The sequence below is a fragment of the Pseudophryne corroboree genome, chromosome 3 (assembly GCF_028390025.1).
Source record: "Pseudophryne corroboree isolate aPseCor3 chromosome 3, aPseCor3.hap2, whole genome shotgun sequence".
NCBI classification, from domain to species: domain Eukaryota; kingdom Metazoa; phylum Chordata; class Amphibia; order Anura; family Myobatrachidae; genus Pseudophryne; species Pseudophryne corroboree.
The window spans coordinates 611,241,380-611,257,468 of NC_086446.1; the positions used below are offsets into that span (position 1 = coordinate 611,241,380).

The following is a 16,089-nucleotide window of genomic DNA, read 5'->3' on the forward strand; positions in this document are numbered from 1 at the left end:
TTTGTCATCATGATTGTGCCCCAGATTTGAGGCCATCACAGGCAATCTTGTTGTTATCATTGGAGGCAATATTTCTTTTTAGAACAATAAAACAAGAAACTATAAACTATTGGACCAAGATGATATAGATACTATTACAAAGTCACAGTTGGAGGCTGTGGGGGGGGGGAGGGTCACTACTATACATTCAGTTAGCACAGTCTGTATGGATAAAAAAAAAAACTTACCAACAATACGAAGAAGACAAAGAAAACGTAGGTAACAAAATAAATAGGTCCCAGAATTCTGTTGGCATTGTCAATGGCATCATAGTCAAAATCTCCTAAGATGATTCTAAACTGGGTGAATCTAGAAAACAACAGATCAGCAATAATATACAATTGTTTTCAATATGACAATTGAAGAGGGATTGAAGGGGAAATGTTTGGAAAGTGTTATGGGCCCTACAAACTATGCGATCCGCCGCCGAGTTGCCCGACGGCGGATACGGCCGACGGGCGACCCGGCGGTGGGGATGGGGGGGCAGTGACGGGGGGAGTGAAGTTTCTTCACTCCCCCCATCACCTGGCTCCATAGCAGTGCAGGAAAATATGGACGAGATCGACCATATTTGCCTGCATGCACAAGCGACGGGGCACCAACGATGAATGAGCGTGGGGCCGCGCATCGTTCATCGTTGGTGCCTCCACGCTGAAAGATATGAACGGTATCTCATTCATTAATGAACGAGATCATTCATATCTTTCAGTAATATCGCCCATTGTGTAGGGCCTATTACCCTTGAAATATTAAATGCTGAATGAGATACTGTCAACCAAACAAGTAAGGGCATAAGCACTACATAGGCCTATACAATAATTGCGTTTATAGTCCTTCTTTCATGTATTATCCATGCAAGGTCTTGTCAAATCATGATGGAAGGTTTTATAGCTGTAGGAAATTAGGCATATGTATTTTGTCTGGATCATGGATATACTGTAGGTTAAGTTACATGATTTTAATGTAGCCATTGCTCTGGCGAGGAATATTTGATCAAATTGTAAGCATAATTCCCCTATTCCTTTAAAACAGACACCATGTTGAATGATTTGTCTAGGTATATCATGATCTCATTTGTATAGTCAATGAAATGTACAAGTTTATCTTTTTTGCAGTCATCAGCAATTGGTGGTTTCTCATTTATATTGGCTATACATTGCAGGTAATGATTACATTGTCAAAGAGTCCAATTGTGTGGCTTCACACAGCGATGAAGTAAGGGTGAGCTAAAAGAGACTGGTAATTACTCCACTGTTATACTATGGAAGCCGTTGTACCATATACTGGATTGAGGTAGGTCATCTCACATTGTCAATGCTTTCCGGGCTCCTACCAAGGCCGCTTACTCATTAACAACATACTGGCATTAGGGGACCTGTTGGATCAGGTGGAATACCGGAAACTAGGCAAGTAACATTCTATGAATGCATAACTTTTGAAGCTCCACCCTAAATAGCATGCATGATTAATGACTGTAACACTTCCACAGCTTATGGTTTATGTGCTTTCTTGGTTTCAGAACTTAAGGATACTTAGCTCCTCCTGTAAACATATTTAACAATTCCAACGCTGTTAGAGAGGTCAGTATAAGATACAATTAAAGTTGTGCCCCACCCCCCTCCAAAAAAAACAACCCCCAGAACAATGTCTGCAAACCTACAACATGTGTCTTTAAAAGTCTGCATGTCTGTTGGTTCTACCTCATTGGTCCATTTTGTACATTGCCATTGCTTGCTGTTGTGAGTTTATTGTCCCCAGAGATGGCAACTGATTATAAAATACGCAATGCAGATAATTGCACATACTTTATATACAGCACATTGACTTACATGCACTTTACAAATGTGCTAAAGTTTTCCACTTGGGTTCCAAAAAGAAGATATCCTAGCTGAGCATAGGCAAAAAACACTATGAAGAACATGATTGCAAAGCCCAGGATATCCTTTGCACAACGAGCAAGAGTAGATGAAAGTTGCGTCATTGTCTTATTGAAGCTAATGTATTTGAAGATCTGGAACAAAGCACAGGTAATGTAAACATTATCGTCAGAGTACTATTAATTAGTCCTATGGCAATGAACAATTACTTTTTATTCAAGACCGTTTAAGCAGCATTGATACATAGCTGAACTGGGATTTTGTTGAGGTTAATGAAATCCACTATGTAGTCACTATTAATGTAGCCTTACACTTTCACAGGGATTAGGGCTTGATCTGTCAACTGGTTAGTGCATACTTACTTTTATCCATGCAAAGAAAAGATTCACAGCATTCATGTTGTTGTATTGTGTTTGCCAAAAAGCCAAAAACTCAAAGTCTGCGTATTTGTTGGGCTGTTCCAGTAGGGTTCCCATAAGCCGGTTCACCTCCAGGGTTCGAAAGATATGGAATGCAATGGCTACAAGAGAAAGCTTAACAAAAATGTTGTCAGTTATTTATCATTTATGGATAAAGCTGCAGTCACACAATTAGAATGGCGGATCCAGCAGCTTTTTTTTATCCCTTAGTTATTACAGAAGCCTAACCGTAGGATATATATTTTCATATGTGTTATTTTCATTGCACCGTGCCCATGAAAATAGATATTCACTGCCTTTGTTTTTAAAGATCCACATAATTGCATACCATAGTTCTTCAATAGCATGTACAATACAATCACCCATCTCTAGTTGTTCCTTAACTTGCCAAGAACTTGGTTGACAAAATTGTGTACCCAAAGTCACCAGTAATTACAATTAAACTGTGTCTGAAAGGTGGAAAGGGAATGCCAGAGAAATGATTCCACCATTGTCTGCAAAGTTAGATCAGTAAACAACCACACTAATTGGCTTGGTTGTAAGAAATGTGGATCTGTCCAATTTACCCACATATATGGATGGGTAGGGATTGCGCTATACCCAAATCTTATTTATTGTTACCAATGAATGTCAAAGTAGCACATTTATAAATCGAAGCATAACATCAGATGTGGTGTGAGGTGCTAGCTAGCCACTGCAGCTGTACTCTGAGTATGTCCGTGTTTCCCAGTCATTTTTATGGAATAGAAAGACAACATAGAAGACATAGACAGTAATTTCTATAAAATGATCCTCACCATTATAACCACAAGATCTAAAATGTTCCAGATACTTGTGAAATATTTGAATCTGTGTATTCTCAGCTCCAGAATTTCCTCCACCATGTAGTAAAAGATGAAAACACAGAAGATAATTTCACAGGCAATAATGAAATAATCCCAGTTGCTGACATATCGAATGAGCTTGACTGTACGGATCTGCCATGATGGGATTGCGCCGCCGGTTGCTGGGAATTCCACTACAAGCCTGCAAAGTCACAGCAAAGGCAAGAAAATCCTTCTATGAGCTTGTTAGATACAGTACACACAGTCTCTTAGACAGTGCAGTATAGGAACCATAAAGAAAAGACTCACTTTTTTCTTTCCATGCTATAATACATACAGTATGTTTTCCAGAAACACTTTGCTAGAACAATAAAACTTGAGAAAAATGCAGATAAATGACTGCTAGTATTACAATGAAAGAAGAGTAGGGCAATTGATAATACAGGTGTCTATATATATATATATATATATATATATATATGTATGTATGTATGTATTACAATGAAAGAAAAGTAGGGTAATTGATAATACAGGTATGTGTGTGTATATATATATATATATATACACACACACACACACACACACACACACACACACACACACACACACACACACACTGTATATACAATATATATATATATATATATATATATAAAATGACATTACACATATTAAAACTATGAAAGTAGAAAATGTATGTTACAGCTACAAAGGTAAAAGTTCTTCCTACTTTTAATAAAAAAATAATTTAGTGTGAAAACTTTTAAGATTTATCTACTATATAAAAATGAAAATCTGTCATTCTGTCCTTCTGTCTGTTTTTCTATACAAATCCACAGTTTACAAGCGAAGATCGTGAAATTTCACATACAAGCGTATTAAAACATAGCGGACGCAACTAAAAAAGTGTGAAAACCCTAGCACCCCTAGGAGGGCAGACAGCAGCACAGAGTATATCAGGAGACAGCATAACTCCGGAATTGCTGGACCCATGTACTCAAAAATTGGTACACATATGCCTTCCAATCTGCCAACAAACACTGTGGGAGGAAGACACCCCTAGCACCCTTAGAGGTGAGGCAGCAGCACTGAGTATTTCAGCAGACAGCATAACTCTGGAATGCCTGCAGCAATTTACAGCAATCTTGGTACACATATGACTTACACTCAGGAAACAAACACTATGGGGTTCAGACACCCCGAGCACCCCTAGGGGTTGGACAGCAGCACAGAGTATGTCATCAGCCAGCAAAACTGTGGAAGGCCTGGAGCAATTTACTAGAGATGAGCGGGTTCGGTTTCTCTGAATCCGAACCCGCCAGAACTTCATGTTTTTTTTCACGGGTCCGAGCGACTCGGATCTTCCCGCCTTGCTCGGTTAACCCGAGCGCGCCCGAACGTCATCATGACGCTGTCGGATTCTCGCGAGGCTCGGATTCTATCGCGAGACTCGGATTCTATATAAGGAGCCGCGCGTCGCCGCCATTTTCACACGTGCATTGAGATTGATAGGGAGAGGACGTGGCTGGCGTCCTCTCCGTTTAGAATTAGAATAGATTAGAGAGACACTTGATTTACTAATTTTGGGGAGCATTAGGAGTACTCAGTAGTGTACAGTGCAGAGTTTTGCTGATAGTGACCAGTGACCACCACTTTTATTTATAATCCGTTCTCTGCCTGAAAAAAGCGATACACAGTGACTCAGTCACATACCATATCTGTGTGCACTGCTCAGGCTCAGGCCAGTGTGCTGCATCATCTATTATCTATATATAATATTATATATATCTGTCTGACTGCTCAGCTCACACAGCTTATAATTGTGGGGGAGACTGGGGAGCACTACTGCAGTGCCAGTTATAGGTTATAGCAGGAGCCAGGAGTACATAATATAATCCGTTCTCTGCCTGAAAAAAGCGATACACAGCACACAGTGACTCAGTCACATACCATATCTGTGTGCACTGCTCAGGCTCAGGCCAGTGTGCTGCATCATCTATTATCTATATATAATATTATATATATCTGTCTGACTGCTCAGCTCACACAGCTTATAATTGTGGGGGAGACTGGGGAGCACTACTGCAGTGCCAGTTATAGGTTATAGCAGGAGCCAGGAGTACATAATATATTATATAGTGAGTGACCACCAGACACACAGTGCAGTTTATTTAATATATCCGTTCTCTGCCTGAAAAAAGCGATACACACAGTGACTCAGTCAGTCACATACCATATCTGTGTGCACTGCTCAGGCTCAGGCCAGTGTGCTGCATCATCTATATATATTATATATCTGTCTGACTGCTCAGCTCACACAGCTTATAATTGTGGGGGAGACTGGGGAGCACTACTGCAGTGCCAGTTATAGGTTATAGCAGGAGCCAGGAGTACATAATATTATATTAAAATTAAACAGTGCACACTTTTGCTGCAGGAGTGCCACTGCCAGTGTGACTAGTGACCAGTGACCTGACCACCAGTATATAATATTAGTAGTATACTATCTCTTTATCAACCAGTCTATATTAGCAGCAGACACAGTACAGTGCGGTAGTTCACGGCTGTGGCTACCTCTGTGTCGGCACTCGGCAGCCCGTCCATAATTGTATATACCACCTAACCGTGGTTTTTTTTTCTTTCTTTATACATACATACTAGTTACGAGTATACTATCTCTTTATCAACCAGTCTATATATTAGCAGCAGACACAGTACAGTGCGGTAGTTCACGGCTGTGGCTACCTCTGTGTCGGCACTCGGCAGCCCGTCCATAATTGTATATACCACCTAACCGTGGTTTTTTTTTCTTTCTTTATACATACATACTAGTTACGAGTATACTATCTCTTTATCAACCAGTCTATATATTAGCAGCAGACACAGTACAGTGCGGTAGTTCACGGCTGTGGCTACCTCTGTGTCGGCACTCGGCAGCCCGTCCATAATTGTATATACCACCTAACCGTGGTTTTTTTTTCATTCTTTATACATACATACTAGTTACGAGTATACTATCTCTTTATCAACCAGTCTATATTAGCAGCAGACACAGTACAGTGCGGTAGTTCACGGCTGTGGCTACCTCTGTGTCGGCACTCGGCAGCCCGTCCATAATTGTATATACCACCTAACCGTGGTTTTTTTTTCTTTCTTTATACATACATACTAGTTACGAGTATACTATCTCTTTATCAACCAGTCTATATATTAGCAGCAGACACAGTACAGTGCGGTAGTTCACGGCTGTGGCTACCTCTGTGTCGGCACTCGGCAGCCCGTCCATAATTGTATATACCACCTAACCGTGGTTTTTTTTTTCTTTCTTTATACATACATACTAGTTACGAGTATACTATCTCTTTATCAACCAGTCTATATATTAGCAGCAGACACAGTACAGTGCGGTAGTTCACGGCTGTGGCTACCTCTGTGTCGGCACTCGGCAGCCCGTCCATAATTGTATATACCACCTAACCGTGGTTTTTTTTTCTTTCTTTATACATACATACTAGTTACGAGTATACTATCTCTTTATCAACCAGTCTATATATTAGCAGCAGACACAGTACAGTGCGGTAGTTCACGGCTGTGGCTACCTCTGTGTCGGCACTCGGCAGGCAGTCCATAATTGTATACTAGTATCCAATCCATCCATCTCCATTGTTTACCTGAGGTGCCTTTTAGTTGTGCCTATTAAAATATGGAGAACAAAAATGTTGAGGTTCCAAAATTAGGGAAAGATCAAGATCCACTTCCACCTCGTGCTGAAGCTGCTGCCACTAGTCATGGCCGAGACGATGAAATGCCAGCAACGTCGTCTGCCAAGGCCGATGCCCAATGGCATAGTACAGAGCATGTCAAAACCAAAACACCAAATATCAGTAAAAAAAGGACTCCAAAACCTAAAATAAAATTGTCGGAGGAGAAGCGTAAACTTGCCAATATGCCATTTACCACACGGAGTGGCAAGGAACGGCTGAGGCCCTGGCCTATGTTCATGGCTAGTGGTTCAGCTTCACATGAGGATGGAAGCACTCAGCCTCTCGCTAGAAAACTGAAAAGACTCAAGCTGGCAAAAGCACCGCAAAGAACTGTGCGTTCTTTGAAATCCCAAATCCACAAGGAGAGTCCAATTGTGTCGGTTGCGATGCCTGACCTTCCCAACACTGGACGTGAAGAGCATGCGCCTTCCACCATTTGCACGCCCCCTGCAAGTGCTGGAAGGAGCACCCGCAGTCCAGTTCCTGATAGTCAGATTGAAGATGTCAGTGTTGAAGTACACCAGGATGAGGAGGATATGGGTGTTGCTGGCGCTGGGGAGGAAATTGACCAGGAGGATTCTGATGGTGAGGTGGTTTGTTTAAGTCAGGCACCCGGGGAGACACCTGTTGTCCGTGGGAGGAATATGGCCGTTGACATGCCAGGTGAAAATACCAAAAAAATCAGCTCTTCGGTGTGGAGGTATTTCACCAGAAATGCGGACAACAGGTGTCAAGCCGTGTGTTCCCTTTGTCAAGCTGTAATAAGTAGGGGTAAGGACGTTAACCACCTTGGAACATCCTCCCTTATACGTCACCTGCAGCGCATTCATAATAAGTCAGTGACAAGTTCAAAAACTTTGGGTGACAGCGGAAGCAGTCCACTGACCAGTAAATCCCTTCCTCTTGTAACCAAGCTCACGCAAACCACCCCACCAACTCCCTCAGTGTCAATTTCCTCCTTCCCCAGGAATGCCAATAGTCCTGCAGGCCATGTCACTGGCAATTCTGACGAGTCCTCTCCTGCCTGGGATTCCTCCGATGCATCCTTGCGTGTAACGCCTACTGCTGCTGGCGCTGCTGTTGTTGCCGCTGGGAGTCGATGGTCATCCCAGAGGGGAAGTCGTAAGCCCACTTGTACTACTTCCAGTAAGCAATTGACTGTTCAACAGTCCTTTGCGAGGAAGATGAAATATCACAGCAGTCATCCTACTGCAAAGCGGATAACTGAGTCCTTGACAACTATGTTGGTGTTAGACGTGCGTCCGGTATCCGCCGTTAGTTCACAGGGAACTAGACAATTTATTGAGGCAGTGTGCCCCCGTTACCAAATACCATCTAGGTTCCACTTCTCTAGGCAGGCGATACCGAGAATGTACACGGACGTCAGAAAAAGACTCACCAGTGTCCTAAAAAATGCAGTTGTACCCAATGTCCACTTAACCACGGACATGTGGACAAGTGGAGCAGGGCAGGGTCAGGACTATATGACTGTGACAGCCCACTGGGTAGATGTATGGACTCCCGCCGCAAGAACAGCAGCGGCGGCACCAGTAGCAGCATCTCGCAAACGCCAACTATTTCCTAGGCAGGCTACGCTTTGTATCACCGCTTTCCAGAATACGCACACAGCTGAAAACCTCTTACGGCAACTGAGGAAGATCATCGCGGAATGGCTTACCCCAATTGGACTCTCCTGTGGATTTGTGGCATCGGACAACGCCAGCAATATTGTGTGTGCATTAAATATGGGCAAATTCCAGCACGTCCCATGTTTTGCACATACCTTGAATTTGGTGGTGCAGAATTTTTTAAAAAACGACAGGGGCGTGCAAGAGATGCTGTCGGTGGCCAGAAAAATTGCGGGACACTTTCGGCGTACAGGCACCACGTACAGAAGACTGGAGCACCACCAAAAACTACTGAACCTGCCCTGCCATCATCTGAAGCAAGAAGTGGTAACGAGGTGGAATTCAACCCTCTATATGCTTCAGAGGTTGGAGGAGCAGCAAAAGGCCATTCAAGCCTATACAATTGAGCACGATATAGTAGGTGGAATGCACCTGTCTCAAGTGCAGTGGAGAATGATTTCAACGTTGTGCAAGGTTCTGATGCCCTTTGAACTTGCCACACGTGAAGTCAGTTCAGACACTGCCAGCCTGAGTCAGGTCATTCCCCTCATCAGGCTTTTGCAGAAGAAGCTGGAGACATTGAAGGAGGAGCTAAAAGGGAGCGATTCCGCTAGGCATGTGGGACTTGTGGATGCAGCCCTTAATTCGCTTAACAAGGATTCACGGGTGGTCAATCTGTTGAAATCAGAGCACTACATTTTGGCCACCGTGCTCGATCCTAGATTTAAAGCCTACCTTGGATCTCTCTTTCCGGCAGACACAGGTCTGCTGGGGTTGAAAGACCTGCTGGTGACAAAATTGTCAAGTCAAGCGGAACGCGACCTGTCAACATCTCCTCCTTCACATTCTCCCGCAACTGGGGGTGCGAGGAAAAGGCTCAGAATTCCGAGCCCACCCGCTGGCGGTGATGCAGGGCAGTCTGGAGCGACTGCTGATGCTGACATCTGGTCCGGACTGAAGGACCTGACAACGATTACGGACATGTCGTCTACTGTCACTGCATATGATTCTCTCAACATTGATAGAATGGTGGAGGATTATATGAGTGACCGCATCCAAGTAGGCACGTCACACAGTCCTTACTTATACTGGCAGGAAAAAGAGGCAATTTGGAGGCCCTTGCACAAACTGGCTTTATTCTACCTAAGTTGCCCTCCCACAAGTGTGTACTCCGAAAGAGTGTTTAGTGCCGCCGCTCACCTTGTCAGCAATCGGCGTACGAGGTTACATCCAGAAAATGTGGAGAAGATGATGTTCATTAAAATGAATTATAATCAATTCCTCCGCGGAGACATTGACCAGCAGCAATTGCCTCCACAAAGTACACAGGGAGCTGAGATGGTGGATTCCAGTGGGGACGAATTGATAATCTGTGAGGAGGGGGATGTACACGGTGATATATCGGAGGGTGAAGATGAGGTGGACATCTTGCCTCTGTAGAGCCAGTTTGTGCAAGGAGAGATTAATTGCTTCTTTTTTGGGGGGGGTCCAAACCAACCCGTCATATCAGTCACAGTCGTGTGGCAGACCCTGTCACTGAAATGATGGGTTGGTTAAAGTGTGCATGTCCTGTTTTGTTTATACAACATAAGGGTGGGTGGGAGGGCCCAAGGACAATTCCATCTTGCACCTCTTTTTTCTTTTCTTTTTCTTTGCATCATGTGCTGATTGGGGAGGGTTTTTTGGAAGGGACATCCTGCGTGACACTGCAGTGCCACTCCTAGATGGGCCCGGTGTTTGTGTCGGCCACTAGGGTCGCTAATCTTACTCACACAGTCAGCTACCTCATTGCGCCTCTTTTTTTCTTTGCGTCATGTGCTGTTTGGGGAGGGTTTTTTGGAAGGGACATCCTGCGTGACACTGCAGTGCCACTCCTAGATGGGCCCGGTGTTTGTGTCGGCCACTAGGGTCGCTAATCTTACTCACACAGTCAGCTACCTCATTGCGCCTCTTTTTTTCTTTGCGTCATGTGCTGTTTGGGGAGGGTTTTTTGGAAGGGACATCCTGCGTGACACTGCAGTGCCACTCCTAGATTGGCCCGGTGTTTGTGTCGGCCACTAGGGTCGCTAATCTTACTCACACAGCTACCTCATTGCGCCTCTTTTTTTCTTTGCGTCATGTGCTGTTTGGGGAGGGTTTTTTGGAAGGGACATCCTGCGTGACACTGCAGTGCCACTCCTAGATGGGCCCGGTGTTTGTGTCGGCCACTAGGGTCGCTAATCTTACTCACACAGTCAGCTACCTCATTGCGCCTCTTTTTTTCTTTGCGTCATGTGCTGTTTGGGGAGGGTTTTTTGGAAGGGCCATCCTGCGTGACACTGCAGTGCCACTCCTAGATGGGCCCGGTGTTTGTGTCGGCCACTAGGGTCGCTAATCTTACTCACACAGCTACCTCATTGCGCCTCTTTTTTTCTTTGCGTCATGTGCTGTTTGGGGAGGGTTTTTTGGAAGGGCCATCCTGCGTGACACTGCAGTGCCACTCCTAGATGGGCCCGGTGTTTGTGTCGGCCACTAGGGTCGCTAATCTTACTCACACAGCTACCTCATTGCGCCTCTTTTTTTCTTTGCGTCATGTGCTGTTTGGGGAGGGTTTTTTGGAAGGGACATCCTGCGTGACACTGCAGTGCCACTCCTAGATGGGCCCGGTGTTTGTGTCGGCCACTAGGGTCGCTTATCTTACTCACACAGCGACCTCGGTGCAAATTTTAGGACTAAAAATAATATTGTGAGGTGTGAGGTATTCAGAATAGACTGAAAATGAGTGTAAATTATGGTTTTTGAGGTTAATAATACTTTGGGATCAAAATGACCCCCAAATTCTATGATTTAAGCTGTTTTTTAGTGTTTTTGGAAAAAAACACCCGAATCCAAAACACACCCGAATCCGACAAAAAAAATTCGGTGAGGTTTTGCCAAAACGCGTTCGAACCCAAAACACGGCCGCGGAACCGAACCCAAAACCAAAACACAAAACCCGAAAAATTTCAGGCGCTCATCTCTACAATTTACACCAAACTTCGTACACAGCTGACTTAAAATCTTGTCAGTCATTCATTCTGGAGATGATAATGGAATCATAGCACCTTATGGAGGGGTGGTACTAAAATATGCAAATTGCATCATTGTAACACCACCCCCTCCCCTCCCCTCCCCTCCCCACGGACCGGTACCACTGTATTTTCTTGTGTTGGGGGCAGGGCCAAAAGGGTCCTGTAGCATCTCAGGCATCTCCTGGAGAGGGGTCATCAAAATTATGCAAGTATGCAGAGACAGTCCCTTCAGATATCTTCAAGGGACTGTCTCACTCAGGACTTTTGATGGACAGCTGGGAGGTTTGTACCTCGGAATATGAAATAAACCATTGCCACATTCTCAGTTATACTTGTACTGTAAGACTAAGCCAATCACAAGTATCTGCTGATTGTCATCATCATAGGCATATATTTTAAATTCAGCTGCATGTTATATGCACCTAACACAGAACATGAATCTTTGTTGTGGTCTGCATAAGCTGTATTTACATGAACATGCCCTTACTCGGCCAGTGCTTGCTCACCGCCTCCCTCCCATGTTTTCGGGGCTTATACCACAAATATTAATAAAAGGCCTCATAGTGTCGCTAGCTGCAATCTTATCCTGAATGGGAGCATACATTTAAATGTGCTTACCTTAAAACACAAAATAGGTTGATGTTGGCATTATACACTGAAAAATCAATGAAGACCACACGAGTTCCTCTATCCAGCCAAAGGTTACTTTTCAAGGTTTGCAGGCCACTTAGTGTGTCTTGTTTAGTCAAATCAAAATCTAAATAATAACCTCCCCCACTGTAGGTCGCTATTTTCCCCCAGTGTGACGACCCTCCTAGTTCATCCTCTGTATGATATGTCCACCTGGTGACAAAAATAATAATTATATATATAAATATGTATTTAAATAACAGTACTATAGCAGAATCCATTAATAATATCAAAGTAATAGAATTATTAGGAATAAATATTAGACTACAGTATATACTAAATATTTTTACAATTAGTATATATAAATAACAGACGTGCACTTCTTAAATATTTTTATCATTAGACATAATTGTGTATAACTAGAAAAGATGTGTTTATATTTTAACAATGATTTAAGCACTGTCATTGTGTAATGCCCCCTACACACCTAGCACCCCTAGGGGTGGGGCAGCAGCACTGAGTATTTCAGCAGACAGCATAACTCTGGAATGCCTGCAGCAATTTACAACAAACTTGGTACACATATGACTTTCACCGTGGAAACAAACACTGTGGGGGTCAGCCACCCCTAGCACCCCTAAGGGTGGGACAGCAGCACAGAGTATGTCAGCAGACAGCATAACTGTGGAAGGCCTAGAGTAATTAACACCAAACTTGGTACACACATGACTTACAATCTTGGAACAAACTCTGTGGGGGTTATACACCCCTAGGGGTGGGCCAGCAGCACAGAGTATTTCAGGAGACAGCATAACTCCCGAATGCCTGGACCAATTTACAACAAACTTGGTACACATATGACTTACAAGCTGGGAACAAACACTGTGGGGGTAAGACACCCCTAGCACCCCTAGGGGTGAGGCAGCAGCACAGAGTTTTTCAGCAGACGGCATAACTCTGGAATGCCTGGAGCAATTTACACCAAACTTACTACACATATGACTTACACTCTGGGAACAAACACTGTGGGGGTCAGACACCCCTAGCACCCCTAAGGGTGGGACAGCAGCACAGAGTATGTCAGCAGACAGCATAACTGTGGAAGGCCTAGAGTAATTTACACCAAACTTGGTACACACATGACTTACAATCTTGGAACAAACTCTGTGGGGGTTAGACACCCCTAGGGGTGGGACAGCAGCACAGAGTATTTCAGGAGACAGCATAACTCCCGAATGCCTGGACCAATTTATAACAAACTTGGTACACATATGACTTACAAGCTGGGAACAAACACTGTGGGGGTAAGACACCCCTAGCACCCCTAGGGGTGAGGCAGCAGCACAGAGTTTTTCAGCAGACTGCATAACTCTGGAATGCCTGGAGCAATTTACACCAAACTTACTACACATATGACTTACACTCTGGGAACAAACACTGTGGGGGTAACACACCACTAGCACTCCTAGGGGTGGGCCAGCAGCACAGACTATATCAGGACAAGCATGATATGTCAGTGATGACAGGGCTGCATGTGACAGGGCCAGTGGCATGATGTGAGGAGAGGAATGCAGGTAGCACAAACCCACACACTGAGAGTTATATAGTGGAAGTAGCACGGTCCCCCAGCAGCACAGAGTATATCAGGAATTACATAATGTGCTGCGCTATATAAGAAACTGTAAAAAAATCAATAATTTCACAGGGGCACTGACATGATCAGAGGAGGGGAATGGAGGCAGCAGGAAGCCACAGATTGAGAGTTGTATAGTGGGAAGAGCAGGGTCCCTTGGGGGACCAAAATGGGGTCTGGCCACTACACAAAGTGCATCAGGGAAGCAAGATATGCCTACATACTAGATCTCCAACCAACGTAAATTAATGAACAACTATCATTCTAATTTACCGTCCTCATCCCGTAGCAAAGCACAGGTATTCAGCTATCTACAATGTTATTTATACTGTGTGTTTAATATTTACATTTATTTTTGTAATCATACATTCTTAAAATCCCGGGCAACGCTGGGTACCCCAGCTAGTTAAAAATAAATCTGTAAAATGAAAACTTAACGGCAAAAGCAAATTTTCATGTACAAACATAGGTAATTCTCTACAGCAACTTTGCTAAAAATTAAAGTGCAAATAAATAGCTTCTACACGTGTAAATTAAAGCAGTACAAACTTCCAGGTATCGGCAAATAATGAGTAAATATTTGATGATCCTACAGATCAGTTGCCATGGAGAGAACAAGCCAATCGCGTACACCAGAGGTTCTTAAACTTGGTCCTCAAGACACCCCAACAGTCCATGTTTTAAGTATATCCATGCTTGGCCGCAGGTGACATTATTAGTACTTCAGACAAAGTGATTTAACCATTTGTGCTGAGCCATGGATATACAGGTTGAGTATCCCTTATCCAAAATGCTTGGGACCAGAGGTATTTTGGATAACGGATTTTTCCGTATTTTGGAATAATTGCATACCATAATGAGATTTCATGGTGATGGGACCTAAATCTAAGCACAAAATGCATTTATGTTTCATATACACCTTATACACACAGCCTGAAGGTCATTTTTGCCAATATTTTTTATAACTTTGTGCATTAAACAAAGCGTGTGTACATACACACAATTCATTTATGTTTCATATACACCTTGTATACACAGCCTGAAGGTCATTTAATACAATATTATTAATAACTTTGTATATTAAACAAAGTTTGTGTACACTGAGCCATCAAAAAACAAAGATTTTACTATCTCACTCTCACTCAAAAAAGTCCGTATTTCGGAATATTCCGTATTTCGGAATATATGGATATGGGATACTCAACCTGTACTTAAAACCTGGACCATTGGGGTGCCTTGAGGACTGTGTTTGAGAACCTCTAGCATACACCAATGAAGCTTTGGGTTCCATCCACTGTCCCTCACCCTTGTACTGATACCATTTTTCGAGGTTAGTGATCATCACATTCCAACATCAATTTCAGAGCTGTTTTATGCCTGATGCACACACATTATAACTTGTTTTTTCTTTTTCCTTTTTTAGAAGACATTCTATTTTTAGAAAATACCATTAGCCGTGTTGTTCATTCTAACATCCCAAATAAAATTGACCTAATATTTTTAAAAAAGAAGTAAATTCTATATGTATGTTTTGAAACTGGTAATACATTATTTTCTGTAGCAAATTTTTGCATTCTTAGTTGAAGTGCTAATCGATAAAGCAGCCGAACAGCGCTATCATTTTTTTTTTTCAAAGCCCATTCATGGCTGTGGAGTGGGACGTCCTCCACATCAAAGGGGCTCGGTTAGGTGTGCCCTCTACGGCTTTTAGTTCAGTGGGTACAAAACTGCCAAGGTTAAAACATATAGTGAAAGCAATGCCCTACTTGCACAGCTGAACCTGCTCACTCTCTCCTTAAACTATTTCACCTTCTTTCAAATATTAATTAACTATAAAGTTTAATTATACTGGAGGGGGGGGGGGGGGTGTTAAAATAAAAATAAACACATTAGCCACAGAGTGACTGCTAACCTTCGGCAGTTGGCAGATAGGGCTACCCCCCCCCCTCCCCCTTCCTCTCCCCCCACAGTGCCTAACCCCCTGCCCTGGGCCAAATGCTAAATGCATCCTGTATTGGTAATGGGGGATGGGACATTATTTTATAATGGGGGCCTATGAACACAAGAGGGATGGGGGGGTGCAACACAATATATATATATATATATTAAAATTAAATATTTAAAAATATTATTAAAAATACTTTTTAAACTTTAATAAGTAATAAAACCCCTGACAATTTCTGAGCGTTGTTGTGAGGAAACAATCGTAAGTTGAGTGGTTAATA

At 43.2% G+C, this 16,089-nt stretch overlaps 1 protein-coding gene across 1 annotated transcript in view; it reads right to left on the reverse strand.

Annotated features, from left to right (window-relative positions):
• PKD2L1 (polycystin 2 like 1, transient receptor potential cation channel) overlaps positions 1-16,089 on the reverse strand; it is a 154,294-nt gene that overhangs the window by 45,311 nt on the left and 92,894 nt on the right. Inside the window, exons 5-9 of the mRNA XM_063961605.1 lie at positions 12,220-12,444; positions 3,133-3,361; positions 2,279-2,449; positions 1,869-2,050; positions 228-348 (exon numbers count right to left, since the gene is read on the reverse strand). Of these exons, the coding sequence (XP_063817675.1) occupies positions 228-348; positions 1,869-2,050; positions 2,279-2,449; positions 3,133-3,361; positions 12,220-12,444 (928 nt within the window). The remainder of the gene's footprint in view (positions 1-227; positions 349-1,868; positions 2,051-2,278; positions 2,450-3,132; positions 3,362-12,219; positions 12,445-16,089) is intronic.